Source organism: Mastomys coucha, unplaced genomic scaffold (genome assembly GCF_008632895.1).
Source record: "Mastomys coucha isolate ucsf_1 unplaced genomic scaffold, UCSF_Mcou_1 pScaffold9, whole genome shotgun sequence".
In the NCBI taxonomy this organism is placed as follows: domain Eukaryota; kingdom Metazoa; phylum Chordata; class Mammalia; order Rodentia; family Muridae; genus Mastomys; species Mastomys coucha.
This window is the reverse complement of record NW_022196915.1, coordinates 10195896-10211299: the sequence shown is the minus strand read 5'-3', so window position 1 is coordinate 10211299 and position 15404 is coordinate 10195896. Positions and strand designations below refer to the sequence as shown.

Sequence of the window (15404 nt, the reverse complement as noted above, 5' to 3'; positions counted from 1 at the left end):
ACACACACACACACACACACACACACACACACACACACAAGAGGTTAGTGGCATCTGGGTCATAAAGACTTTCAGGTACAAAGCTTAGAGAAAGAAGAGTGAACCCATGTAATCCCATGAGGAGGTTACTCTGAAATGAATATTGGGTCATAGGCTTTTAATTTTCTGTTCCTAAATACTTCTCTTTTTAAATAACTTTGGAACACAGTCTGGTGTCTCTCTTACTTTCTTTAGCAAATACATATTTTGTTTGAGTCATAATTAAAAATAATAGATTAGTTGTCAAGTTAAAAGAAATTGTCTGCTATTATATTAGATTTTCTATTTCTGGTTTCTTCTGAAAACATGAAATACCCCAACCTGGGAATCATTCTCAAATTCCCTCACTCACTCACTCACCCACCCTTTAACTCATTCATCCATTCACTCACTTACTCACTCATTCATCAAATATCTACACATTAATGTTTGGAAGGCTCCAGGAAGTTCTATCTGCTGTCCTGAGGTTCACATTCTATAGAGGAGAGAATTTCAGGGTTCTAGAAAATTCAAAAGAAAGGGAGGCTTTCCATTGGGCATCACTGAAGGTTACTTTTCCAAGGTGGTAGCATCTGAACAGAAATAGAAATGAGAATGTGGGGTGGAAATTTTTTATGCAATGAAAGAATGGGAAAGGGAGATAATGGCAAAATGCTCATTGTCTTTAGACAACAGGAAACAGCATGGCCAGGAGAAGACCAGAGGATGGGAGTGGTAAGAGATCATAGGGAAGGCTACACCTGATTCTTTGGACACTTACAAATAGAAGGGGCTTGTTATGGATTGAATCTTATTGATGCTTTAATGTAACTATGATATTGATCAGAACTATATTCTTAAAGATTGGTCTATTGCAATGGGGCAGGAGAGGAGGCAAGATATCAGAGAGTGTCAAATAGAGTAGGGAGATGCTGGCAGCTTGTGGAGGTAGAATATGGATTAGTCTGGAGAACCTGTACTATGTACTCATGAATTTGTAGAAGTGAAGGAGGAGTAGGAATCATAGCTGAAGCCTAGACCTGGGGCATGAACCATGAGAGTGGCAGTGATGGTGATCCCTCTTGCTGAGATGGGAAAAAACAGAGGAAGATGGAGGTGGTAGGAAATGAGGAATTCTATCTGGGTCATAGCAAATGGAAGGTTGGTCCTAAACATACCATGGAGTCATGAAAAAGGCAGGTACATCCAAGCGTCTGGAGATATCAATATGGGGCCACATCAGTAGGGGTTCCTGGCAAGGAACAGATGACCCATGTAAGTGGAAAACAAGAGCAAAGGTTTATAAAGGGGGTCATATAAACTTGTGAAAAGCAAGATGATTAAAATCACTGAGAGCCAACAAATCATCTCACAGGAAGCTGCAGATGAGAGCAGCTTTTAGCATGGAACTGCAGGAAGAAGGGGACAAAGGCCTGGAAGCCCTGGGGAGGGGAGGGCATGGTGTAGGAGTAGTGACTCCTCACTACTTTGCTCTCCACTGGAGAAATGCTTTTGCTGCTTGATATTCCACAACCTGCTAGAGAGCAAACTCATCCTTTCCCACCTTCAGTCAACTCACAGCAGAACAGAGGACAAGGAGACCCTAAAGCCAGCTTAGCAGGATATGGAGGGGTCTTTCTGTTGGTATGTAAGCTGGGGATGAAGAGGATGGGAATTGTTTTGGAGTGAGAAGATGAGCCGCAGGAGAAGACAGAAGACCCCAGAAGTGGGGAAAGGTTCCTGGAATCAATAGTCATGAGTATCAACTGGGACCTGTGGGATTTTGTTCCTGGGATCACTGAGTTCACAAAGACAAGTGTGTAGCTCTACTGGAAAGGCATTGCCAAGAGAATGTGGTAGAGGCTTCCATGAGTGCGGCAGCTCCCAAAGAACAGCCACTTGGCAAAAATCAACTTGAGGTTTAAATCTTCCTCTTTAGTCTGGAGAATTCATGGACACCTTTAGCTCATTACTCAACCTTTCTCATTAGCCTCATCTGTCTGACTGAAGCAGATATTTGGCTAAGTGAAAGAAGCCAGGCAGAGAAAGACAAACACCACACAATCTCACTTTATATATAAAACCTTAAAAAGTCCATAGAAGCACAGGGTAGACTGGTCGGTTCCAAAACGCTAGGGCAGGGACACCTCTGGGGATAAGGGTTAAGGGACAGAAAACATTAATTTAAACAAGAAGATAAATGCGAGAGATCATTGCAGAGTGCCATGACCATAGCTGTTTTAAAACAGGTTATTTTTGCATTTACTTATTTATTTGTGTTGAAAAGATGTGAGAATTTGTTCACCTTGAAGGGAGGTGAGAGGACAGCTTTTCTCCTTCTGCCACATGGGACCCAGGGATCAAACTCAAGTTGTCAGATTTGACATCAACTGCTGTTTCCTGCTGAGTCACCTCCCTGGCCCATAGGATGATGTTGTTGTTTTTAAGATAATGTATTGCGTTCATGAAAATTGCTTTTAGCAATTTTTCTTTTCAGGTAGATTTTAAAGGTCTTCACCTCAGATACAAAGTAACAAGTAGATGAGAGAATATGTGTTGCCTTGCTTGATTTAGCCACTCTGTAACAGAATTTAAAAACTGCACATTGTATATCTCAAATACACATAGTTGTGTCAGTTAAAAGTAAAATGTTTTATATAAAGAAATAGGCTTTAGTTCGTTCAGGCTCATCTCTCAATGTCTTCAGAGGAACACATTCAAGATTTTTGGCTCCTGGACTTGAATCTAGATTTTGACATTTAGCAGTGTGACCTTGAACAAGCTATTTAATCTCTCCTTGTCTCAGTTTACTTATCTGTAAAATGGAGGTAATAATTAAGCCTCTTTCAAAGGGTTTCATGAAGATCAAATGTGTTAGTGCTTCTGAAATGCTGAGAGTAGCACCCAGCCTAGAGTCCGTACCCTCTAAATGTTAGTTGTTATTACTGCTTTGTTGCCATCACTCAGGAAAGCATCTAATGGGAAGAAGATAGCCAGAGGAAGAAGATACAAACTTACCTGCCCCAATCAAGAGGACACCTCTTCTTGTCCCTCCTTTTTCAAGGCAGACCACCATCTATTGATTTCCTAACTGCAGTGTCTTGTAGAGCCAACAGCTGCCTTTTCTGATTTTGCAAAAAGTATATGCCATTTGACATTGAAAGGAATGGTGAAGGAGCCTCTTGAATCAAAAGTGCTTTGGGCTTGCTGTAGAAATGCAAACCCTATGGAAAACATAAAAGAACCTAGAATTGTGTTTATTTCTTTAGCCTCCATCAAGAAATGGCCCTGTTTATTCCTGGCACTCAATTTCATGTTGGGAGTGGTAACGGCGTTAAGCCCAGGATTTTGTCAGTTCCTGGATCCAGAGGGTTGGAAGGTTGTTCCAATAAATTTTATTACCTCTCTGGTACAGATGCTTCTCTACTTATGATGGGTTTACATCCCAATAAACCATCATAATTTGAAAAGAGCTTACGCCAAAAATGCATGTAACCTACTGAACATCACACCTTATCCCAGACTGGCTAATGTATTCAAGTATTTCACATTAGCCTATAATTGGGCAGAACTGTCTAACACAAAGCATGGTTAATATATTTACAGAACAGTGAGTGTCTCCGGTCACCTATTGACTCCTGTGCTGAAAGCTAATAACAGAGTGGTTGTATGGCCATGCTTCTGCACAATCTCAAGTTGGAAGGGTACAACCCACCCACCAGGCCCTGAAGTTGTTCCTCTGGATACTACTGCTGAGCAGTGCTACGATCATCTTAGTTCTTCTCATCCAAAGTATCTTTGGCACAACCAAAGTTCACATTGAAGTCTCAGATTGACACTAAAGTCAGATTAGAGAACATTGTTATTGTTGTTGAATGCTTCTTCGGGCCCATTCAACCCAACCATTCCTCTCCTTATCCCATTCCAGTGGTCAGCTGAATCTTACACCATAAAGAGAACAAAACTCATACCTGTTATATATGCTTGGAGCAAGATATAATGGAAATGGATCTAGCCAGCTTTGGAATGAAACAAGCTTTAAATCTCAGGAGAGAGTTGACAGGAACCACTGCACTCATTGTTTCTTAAGTCCCTCCTTCCTCCAGTGTCCCTCAAATCGTTCTTATTTTAGTTAATAAGAGATGCTGCTTTTGAAGTGACAAAGGTAATATTTATGTTTGACTGAGGGTCATTATCCTTGTGCCCCTTAATATATATTCAACTAGACTGTTGGGGTTTCAGAATTGTTTTTAAAGTACACTCCAAAGACTCAGGGATGGTTCACCATGTGCTCCAAGGACCAGTACTCAGTGCTGTTCTCAGGAACAACAGTCACAGGCCCAGGATGTGACACCAGCAAGACTTTTCTCCCCATTCCTTTGCAAATAAAAGTTTATAAAAAGGAGCACCAACTCCAATCACAGAATCCTGGGTTTGAAATGAGTGGTCTTACAACAAACATTTCTGTCTGCAGATGTCTAAACTTTTCAAAAGATGAAAGGAAATTAGGGTTGGCATGTTTCATTAATTTGGCACCACCTCAGGGGAAACGTGGTACTCATTTTACTTGGGTGGATTATGAGATGTATCAGTTTTTCCATTCTCTTTCTCCAGGGCATTTTTTTACTGCAAGGCCTGTCATGATGACGTCACAGATCCCAAAAGAATTAAAAAATGCGGCTGCAGGCGGCGTAAGTAGTGTTTCTTTTTCCCTCCCCGCCCTATTCCCCTTCACCACCCCTCAATTCCTTTTTCCTTCTCCTTTTCCTATTAGAAGGACATTAAACACCAAGTGCTCTCTTGAATGTGTTTATATATTTGACCCAGCAGTTTAAAGAAACATAAAACAAATACCTGTCCTTGCTTCAAGCAAAAGATGAAAAGAAAAAAAAAATCACTCAGTGCCTGGGTGTGAACCTAGTACCTATTGTCTACTTCTCTAGAAGTAAACATCTCTGGTCCATACAGTTAAGCATCATGGGTAAAATGGAGGGTACTTAAAGCTGTGGAAGAGGGGAATGTTTTTTAAAGGTCCCTAAGTATAGACTATACATAATCCTAGTAGGAAAATGAGTCTCAGAACCTAGTCTAATCTTGAAATAAAAGAACTGGACTGCCTTTCAGTTAGAATTCTTGTAGGTTCAGATTGGGATCACCCCAAACACAAAACTAGTACTTCCAATAAAGCAATCAGCTAGCAATGTCCTAAAGGCCATCCTTTATGTCTTTAACCTCAACATTCCCTACATGAGGCACATTGCTTTATGGGGTGAATGTCCTGGACTCAGAATCTTTCAACATAGTCTGTTTCCGTTGTCTTCTACCAAAGGTTTCCTAATGACCCTCAGTGCTGATTCAGGAACACTGGCTTATGACTTCTACAGACATCATGCTGAAAAGCCGGTCTTTGCTTTGGGGAGGGCCACCCTTTTGCAGCAATTAGAACACACACCCCGGAAGAGATTGTTCTGAGCATCAGAGAAAAATGATAGCAGTGATACCACCCCTTTGATGATGAATTGAGGTTCCAAAAGCTCCTTGTGATGGTTGCTTTAGTCCTCACCATAACCCTACATAATTAGCAGGGGTACATTTAATCAAGTTAGAGAAACAATGACCCTTCCATGTTTAGTGAGAGGTTGAAATTGCTGATAGCCATGCAGCCAGCATTCATAGATTCAAGTCCCCTGAGGCCTATCTTGGTGCTGTGTTCTGAAGTGTCCTGACCTTTCTGATAAGAGGAAGGATAACCTTGAGTTAAATGGGTAGGAAGAGAGTTATGAAAGATCATTTCCATAAAATACATTTTTACAAGCACAAATTAGTCAAAAGGCCACCATTTCTTCTGGGGTCTGCCATCCAAGGTTCTTTTCACTGGACTGTCTGAGAGGAATGTGTTAAACCAGTAAGATATAAAAATGGTACTACCCAAAAATTAATAAGTTGATATCTTGGGAAATAGCAATAGGCAGTACTTGGTCTAGAGAAGTTTCTGTAGAAATCCTCTCAGATTCCCTTCCATATACCAGCTGAGTCCAACTTCTTAACATGTAAGTTTGCTTGCCCCAAACTCTGTCACCAGCCCAAGAACAATTTCCTGATTCTCTCAACCCACAAGGAAGAGCATGTGAACATGAAGAAAGGACACCATCAGGCCAACTACCAGGCTCCAGGCATCCCTCAGCCTTCTTATCATGTGTCTGAGAACTTGGAAACCGAGCAGGCATCCTCAGAGTCACTTCTTTCAGAAGGAACAGGGTATCCTGAGAACAGATGTAAACAAGAGAGAGCACCAGAGCAAGATGGTGACCTCCATAAGGAAACTCACGTAGTGGTGATGAAGAAGGAAGAGAGGGAGAAAGGGAGGAAGCAGGCTAGGGGCATGCTGAGGTCAATAATCCATGCCAGGGTGTCTTTATAAGCAAGCTCATCCCTTGGGAGCCTTAGTGAAGTGGCGAGACTATGGGCTACTAATTGAGCAGCCATTCAATATGCTTGTGTGTAACCTCTTCATGATCCTCTCTTCTTGACACCAATGATGGAATGGTGAATGAGATTCTTTTCAAGACTTTTATCTAGCAAAGAAAAATAAACCCATATCATCTCACCAAACTTATACATTCATAGATGCCCACCTGCTAAGAAGAGGGGAAGGGCTCTCTGAGGATATGAGGGTTCTCAAAGGATAGCTGCTGCTTCATAGCTTGGCAGGTCCTCTGGGAGCTGATAGTGGAGGTGAGATGTGGGTGGGGGGAAGAGCAAGGGAATTTGACTCAAAATCAGGAAGCCATTTGCAGCATTTAGAGGATGGATAGAAGGCTTCTGTGGTCTATGGTGATGGAGAGAAAGAGATACAAAGTGGGATTGCACAGGAAGGCAGAGAAGGTGCCGACAAGCTGGATTACAGTCCTCTGCCTGAAAACTGCCAGGTGATTTTGGAAAAGCAGATGACCTCATGAGGTCTCAGTTTAAAGGATCTCCTTCGCATCTGGATGGAGAGTTCACTCAGAAGGACAGAATGGAAGAGGAAAGTTGAGGAGAGAACTTCTCTCACTCTCTCTGAAATTAGAATGCCCCTTATAGGATACCATAGTACACTATGGCATACCCCATTTAAAATAATTGCAAAAAATGATTTGACTTCCAGGGTATATTTTTTTTCCATTTTCTTTTCAGGAAAACAGACAGCAGTAAATTTTTAGCTTTCTTGTCATGAAAAGCACACTATAATTTACAATACCTTTATTCCCTTAACTTCCCTTATAGTAGGTTAAGGTAGTGAAATGTTTGATCTGCCATCATGCATGAGACACAATTGCTGCAAAAGGATTGTCTCCACCAAGCTACTCTTAAGTGTAGCAAGGCCATGGGCTGTGTGGTTAATATTTGATACTAATAACAATTGTCCAAACGTTGTTATTCCCAATTATGAGGTCATAGCCTGGAGGGCAGGATGCAGACATGTATGAGAGGATTAGAATAAAATGAATAATTGAATATAAACCTCCCCCCCATGAAGGCCAGGCACTCAAGAAATTGGAGAAGATATGTTTGGCTGTAAAGAAACTTTCACAGGAAATAGTTATCATGGTCAATATATATAGGAGGACGCTAAGGCACCAGTCAGGCACCTCGTGGTGTTTAAGATTGGAAAGGACAATTGACTCACCCAGTTATTTATCCAAACCTCTCAGTGCAGCACTTAGTAACTCACCATGGAATGATGCAGCTGCACAAGAGCAAAACTACTGACAGTCTCCAGACTCTGGATATTTTCCCAAACTCCTGTCCTGACCCACTTTCTCCTTCCCAGTCCCTCCCTACCCACTCCATTCCTTTTCATTCAATAACCTTCAATGTTTCATGTCCTCTATCGGCGAAGTACGGAGTCTGGATATTTCATTGTGGAGATCCCTTGCTGGTAGTATAGTTTAACTCGTGCATCTCTTTCCATGTCTTCCTAGCTCTCCATCCATTCAGGAAGCAAGTCCAATCCAGATGTCTAGCCAAGGAGCAAGCTCTCAGATGATAGCATTTATTCATTTTCTTTTTCTGGGTCACAAACCTGGTCTAATGATTTATACTTTCCCTCCTCTCAGCCTCTGAAAAGTTGCCAGGGGTAGACTCCTAAGGGACAAGTCATGTCTAGATTGATGTGTGTGAAAGAATTTCCTTTAATTTCTAATCATTGACATATCTTTGATTTATTTTGTTTCCTCTTTGCTGCCTTGGAATACGGCCCCTACTCTATTTTAACTGCACCCTGGTAGTGATCTATTGTGAGTAAAATGGGTTCCCAGCAGCCCAGAGTCTAGTTCTCCTGGTCTTTTCTCTAGATGAGATACTTTTTTTTTCTGTACAGTTTTAGTTTCATTTTACTTTTGGTATTCGTGTTGCATGTAGCAGTTACATCATGCCCCAACTCGCTCATGCCCTACACAGTCCTTGTAGAGTAGCCAGGAGCTGGAGAGTGCCCAGAGTCCACTCTCTATGCTTCTATCCATTCCCCAGCCTCCAGCAAGCTCTGGACATGGTCTTAATTTTCCATTTGAAAATAAGACCCTGACAACAGTGTGTTTCTCTTGAAGGCCTTTGCTCAGGACTTTTAAGGGACACTGATTAGGCTAGAGTAATTACCACTCTAGCTGTAGATGCTTTGTCCATTGGGGGTCATGGTCATGCTTGCCTTTGATAAACAGTACTTGTTTTTCCCTGCCACAGAGCTTGAATTCCTCTCTTGAAGGAAACACATAGGCTACATATATATTCCTGAGTTGTGATATATATATGATATGCCCTGGGGTAGTTTATATGTAAAAATGTGTATTTTTATATATAATCATAGAGATATTCCATAGAGAGAGAAATACAACGATCACATTATAGATGCTTCTCTGTATAAGAAGGTGCTGGCTGGAGATTTAATTGAATACTCCTTTGGGACTGTAAGTATCTGCCTTCCTGGAGACAAGTGGTAATTATTTCCTACAGTCTACACCATTTCCTTGCTTTCAAAACTTCTCCTTTCGTCAACACTCAGTGATTCCTCCACAGTTCCTCTGTGAAAGTTAGGCATCCTGGAGGAGCCATGTGCTTATTTCAAGGAAAAGAAACCTCAGTTAATTCAAGGAGATAACTCTTTTTTTTTTTTTCATGAATAAGCCATGTAGGAATCTAAGCAAGCCTCTAGACTTCTCTAACTTACTCAAGACATAAGATCCCTGTCATTCAACTGGATATAGTTTTCAAGGCCAGTATTTCTATGTGTTAACTACAGCTATAGTGCTCTCATGGGTACCAGCCATTAACTTTGGGCCTTGGCTCACAGACATAAGACTCTCTGGAAACAGGAGACCCAGTCTACAACTTATTGAGTTCATTGTCTCTGGATATGGAGATGAATCAGCACCCAGACCTCTCATATTCCTTTGAAGAAGAAGAAGGAGAAGAAGGAGGAAGAGGAGGAGGAGGAGGAGGAGGAGGAGGAGAAGGAGAAGGAGAAGGAGAAGGAGAAGGAGAAGAAGCAGCAAGTTGACCACTCAAGTTCTGGTAGCCTTCACTGTTTGGAAATTGTATAATGTTTTGGGTAAAGCCAAAACTAAATAATAACCTTCATCAATAGAACACACAGTTCTGCCCAAACTGGCTCTGCAAAAAGTATGTGGAAGCATCACTTCTACACCCTCAGAACTTTCATACTCTAGCACTCATTGAGAAGTAGAGGGCCACACAATCAACACACAGCTCCAGAGGCAGTCTCTCTCACCTTCCCCTGCCACAGAGTGACTGTTGTGAGCCAGATCAACTAGCTGGGTGTATTTTCCAGGTGGCTGACTTTTAAGCTCTGTCCTTCCCTTTTTCTGATCATAGAAAGCCATGCATTAAGATTTTTCTTCTTCTCCAAAAGGTAACAAGAAGAACTGTATGAAGGGAAGATACCATTTCTCAGTTGTAGGATTTGAAAGACCCTCTGATTCTTAGTGCTCCATTGAACAATATACCTCAAACAAAAGGATATTTCTTCTGTAGAGGGTTTTGCTTGTAATTTTGGTGGCTACTGAGCCTTTGAAGAATAGCTTCATGTTAAGAAACAATGCTTCCCTTCCTTGGACTGATTTGAAAAGTGGGCTGTGGTCTAAGAAGTGTGCCTTAATTTAATGGCACTTTTTTCCCTTTTGCACTAGTCTCCTCTTACATTTGCTCCCTTAGAGACCTAAACTATTTTCCCTCTAGCACCTGGAAACCTCCACTTTGGCCTCTTCAGCAAGGCTGCTTTCCCTCTCTCTTCCAATCCACCCCCCAAATTAAGATTCTATGATTGCAACTTGGCTGGCCATTTGGTTGCTGATGCCGGAGGCAGATGGCACTGCAGACAGCATGGGCTGCAACCCTTCGTTCCATTCCAGACTTGGCTCAGAAGGACCAACCAGCAGAGAACCTGAGGCCTGACACTTGATTTCATCAGTGTACCCCAAGGAAAGAGATGTGACCATGCTTCATCCACAGCAGGTTTCATTTCTTAGCACCGTGAGCTTTGACAACAGAGGAAAAGTCGGGCAAGTGTGTATCTGAGAAAGCCTTCCATTGTAAACATTCAGCAGTAAACAGACAGCTTTGATGGTTTTTATTGGGGAAGCACTTCTATTCTATCTCTATAAATACTATGAGGAAGTCGTAATGGAAATATTGAATGGATATCCATTTTATTGTGGTGGAGAAAAGCACATGAAAGCTTTCTTCTGAAGCGATGAAACTGCTCAAACATAGCTATCTCTTTTTTAGAGGAAGGTGAGACCTAAGATCGTATTCTTGGCACTGACATGACCTCTTCACATCATTGGTACTGGTCCAAGAACAAGAACATTTTGTGGGCCAAAGAGAAATCCAAGTCTCGGGTGGCTTATATATTTTTCTTTCCCAGAGTTAAGTTGGCCTATGGCCATAGAGCGTAAAGTTCCAAGAGCCCCAAGACAGAGTGGCAAGTAGCCACACCATTAGTCCCTCTCTCAGGAAGCTGCTGCATGGGGGCCCCATTCGCCAATACAGTTAAACCAATGTACTCGCAAGTTACCAGTGTTGACCGTCCCAGGATCCTGTCCCAGGACCTTTCAGCCATTTGTCCCCACTGCCCCTAAACATCCACAGATTGGAGCAGCCATTGAACTGAAATAACACCACAGGCATTTCAACTCTTAGAGAGGAGACAAGGCCCTCTTCTCATTTGAAGAGATGTGTGCAGCCAGCAAGGTGGGGCTTTACTCCATTAAGGTGCTGCTCTCCCACAGCAGTCCACTAGATGTCATCATAGACCTACTTTGCTTTGCTCTCATAATCTACAGAAAACATTTTCACTGGTGACTGGGAAGAGCGGTTGATGGCTACTAAGAAAGGAATTCAGCAAACACTAGTGGAGAGAAGACTTTTTTTTTTAACAACCAGGAATGAGAAACTTGTGTTTTAGATAGGTTTTGAAATGTTACAAGTAGGTCTGTGAAACTCAACCTTAGAGGTTCAAAGTACCTCTCTGATACTAGACACGAATTCTCTGACCCAAAATCAGCTATAGAAAAGAAAATAGTCACCAAGAAGGATCTAGGAATCTGTAATTCACTAGAACCAAAGTGAAGGGTTTGGAAGCTGTAGAGTTGAGGAAGGTGATAGAGAAACAACTCTAAAATTAGGAAGTCTGTGATGTAGTGCCTATATAACTTTATTTTATAACCCAAGAATAGAATGCACTCATTTTCTGGAACACCTACTACAAGAGAGGCAAATATTCAGGTCTCTTTGCTCATCTTCACCATGAGTTATAATGACCCAGAGAGAATCTCTTAACTGAACATGCATCCCTCACACCTGATGGATTGCTCCTTCAGATGCAAGGTCAAAATCACCCTTCTCCTCCACTTAGGAAACAGAACTAGAAGTACATAGGTGACAACACATGTAACTGGAGTGGTGCAGAAGCGGGGCACACTCTTAACTGCTTATCTTTACTCTAGACCTTGTGGTTCATGAAGGTTTGTCAATATGTGGGGCTCAATCATTTTTAACTGTTTTTGTCTTGTCTCTGAGGCTAATGTTGATCATTCTTGCTGGTTGTGTGTGTGTGTGTGTGTGTGTGTGTGTGTGTGTGTGTGTGTGGTGTTCTTTGTCTTTTGAGATTTCTTTTCTGCATTTGGTGGGAGTGTGAAATGACTGGGCAGGAGTGTCTAGTAAGAGCATGTTTTCTGTTTTATGCATATGCCGCGCTGGAATGCTTATAATTAACAGTTAATCTCCTTCTAGCAAATGGGTTTCTGCTGCCTCAGTTACCAGTTGCAGCCTGTTACTGCATGCTAACAACATGAAATTTTACAACAGTGCATGGTCTCCGGAACAGCCAAACACGACAGTTGCAAACAGTCCCTGAGAGCCACTGGTTTGATGTTATGGTCCTTCCTGAACCTTTTGGAAATAGGAGGTTTCCATTGCCCATTGTGATAGGCTGATGTCTGTGGGAAAAAAAAGATTACAAAGTTACCTATTCCCATGACCCTTCCATATATATATATATATATATATATATATATATATATATATATGAACTCTCTTTCCCCATAAATGTGTCACATTCTATTACCATGCATGAACCTGAAATGGCAGTATGAAAATGAAAACCAGGGACTGTTGCTAATGAGAAACATAGCATTTCTGAGTTTGATGGGATTTTCTGCTACAGCATTTGATTTAAAAACAGAAAAAACAACTTTCAAAATAATTTATCCACAGTGAAACAACAGACAAACAAAATGAAAAATTCATCTCCATTCTCTTTGGAAGAAATAAGTCCATATGTCCAGCTAAAGCATTAAGAAAGAAAAAGCAAGAGATTAGCTTTCCAAGTTAAATACCAGATCCGGATACAATTCAGCTAAACTTATTTTCATGTCTTCTATTGAAGATTTGTTTTTTCTCCCATTCTTGACTTCAGCCACTGTTGTTGATCAGGGTGGCCTGGACATAGGCCTCTGACTCAAATGCTATAGCAGATTCTTATTTTTATTTTTTGGTAACAAGCTAACTCAAAAGAATGACACACTTCCAGTTGACCAGGGCTGGGGTTGCATGTTAATCAGAGCCACAGCCTTAGTTAGGATGCTAAAGGACCATGTTGCTGGGAATGTGAGCCTAGTCACAGGAATGGAGATGCTGTTGGAGGTCTCTCATTCATCTCCCCCCAGTACCTGATCTTCACAGTCATGATGTTCCCCTTGCTTGACAAGCCCACCGTATGGCAAGTCGTTAAGGTCTTAGAACAGGGCTTGACCCATGTGAGACATTTAAAGCCTTTCCTGGTGACTGTAACATTCGAAGAGAGCAAAACCACAAGCTATATTTTCAAATAAGAGGGCAACCATTATCTACAAAGGAAAAGACAGAGAGGATAGTGTGGAGGACGGAGTGGGAGTGGAGATAACACTTCCTTGGTCCAAGTTCAATGATTGGCTGTGATGCTTGGAAGATACATGAGTTTTCCTCCTACCCTGTGAGAGGAGCAGGCTAATTCCTGCTAAGTGAGAAGCAAACATGTTTGACTGTTGTTGCATCAAAAAGAGGTGCAGTGGCTTCTCTTGTACTGAAATACAAATTGACCACTAGGGTAAAACAGAAAATAATGGGGGCATTACATTAATGGGCTTTGCGTGTCAGTATTTGAGGTGGCTCCCAGGTCAATACCAAACCTTCATACTATGCCAGAGTCTTAAGAGAACCACTGAGGGTTCCTGAGAATGTCAGCAGGATATTTCACATGCCAAGTATTTCATATTTTTGTTGTTTATAATCTCTCTTGGCTAATATTTTCTGTGTAAGAAAAAAAGTATGATTAAACCAACTAATTGCCTTCTTAATTCTCTGGTGAGCAGGGAGAAAAAGGCAGCTCTCCCAGTTGATACTCCCATGAATAGCTAAAAGCAATCCAAGAAACCAACACCTCATATTGCTTTGGGTGATTTTTTTTTTTGTGAACTTCCTTTAATGTCATATATGCAGCGTTATCCCTGAGTAGCAGCATTTCTTATATAGACAGATTTGGATATTTGTTCTGTCAAGAGTAAATTTAAATTCCTGTAGCTATCATGTAAACTCACTCCTGGGAAGTTCAGCAAAAGCATCCTCAGATCCGATATTAACACGTAATCGTTTCACATTTAATTTGATAGAAGCTTGTCCCAGGCTCTGCCTAATGCCCAGAAATAGATGAAAATGAGAAAACCTACATATTAGATATGTTTATATCCTGCAAAAAACATTTATTGTACCACATAAGCAATTCATTTAACTGATTGGCTATGTGTCTCTTTTGCCCTCCTGCATTAATTTTGCCAGGGGGAGAATGGTGGTTACATCTTTTTTTCTGTCTGTAATTTGCTCTTTTTTTTTTTTAAATCCAAGAAATGGGATGTGTTCAGCCATGCCTTTTTCCTGTGGTCAGCGCTCCATCGAGGGGACAAAAATAATATGTAACAGCCTTGGGGAATGATAAAGGCAATTTATATTTTCACTGCTTTTTTTTTTTTTTAAATGTACAACCAAACTGTCACCAACAATCACTGCATTATTTTTTCTGGGTCAAGACTGTTAACGTGAACTAAGACCTGTGTTCAGCCCTCCAGCGCCCTTCCAGCTGCCTTGCTGTATGTGACCTTGTCATTAACTGCTGCTCTTCCTCTCCTCCCATCCAACTACATGGTTATAGCCAAGATGTCCATCTACAAGAGAATGAGACGAGCATGTTGTTTTGATTGCGGACGTTCTGAGCGTGACTGCTCGTGCATGTCAGGCCGTGTGCGTGGTAACGTGGACACCCTTGAGAGAACCTTCCCGCTTTCTTCTGTCTCTGTTAATGATTGCTCCACCAGTTTCCGTGCCTGTAAGTTTAACCTCAACACACACAGTTCCATGTCTGTGCTCGTCTGTGGTCATCGGCCCTGTGTCTTGTGTTGTGTGCCCTGTGGTCCTGTAAGTCTGCCGAGCTCATGTTGCCATCCTAATGTGGTCTCGTATGTGATGACATGCCGCCTGTGTTCCTGTGTATATGATGAGAAGGCTTTCCCTTTTGCCCTGCTTTGAGCTTCTTGTGATAGTGAACAAGACTGGCATGTGACAGCCTGCTGATGGCCTTCCTCTCTCTTGCCTAAGTAGGTGAAGATGGAAAGCTAAGTGACAGGATAGCAAGCACTATTTTAACAGAGGATATGTGAAAATGCAGGGATTCGGATTTAGAAGTGACCGTTAACTGGTGTAGAGCAAAAGCATGGAAGAAAAGGAGTAGGAGAAAAGGCTTGCTAGCATTTCAAAATACAACAGCATCTAGATTATATATATATATATATATATATATA

General features: G+C 41.5%; 1 protein-coding gene across 33 annotated transcripts in view; it reads left to right on the top strand.

Annotated features, from left to right (window-relative positions):
- Nucleotides 1-15404, top strand: part of Kcnma1 (potassium calcium-activated channel subfamily M alpha 1) — a 744152-nt gene that overhangs the window by 597244 nt on the left and 131504 nt on the right. For 17 of the 33 annotated variants that reach the window (XM_031361079.1, XM_031361066.1, XM_031361068.1 and 14 more), the window contains one exon: nucleotides 4633-4709. In XM_031361079.1, coding sequence (XP_031216939.1) covers nucleotides 4633-4709 — 77 coding nt within the window. Of the gene's footprint in view, nucleotides 1-4632; nucleotides 4710-8288; nucleotides 8298-14758; nucleotides 14933-15404 lie in introns of all 33 variants that reach the window. The other 16 variants (XM_031361082.1, XM_031361055.1, XM_031361054.1 and 13 more) reach the window with 3 other exon arrangements.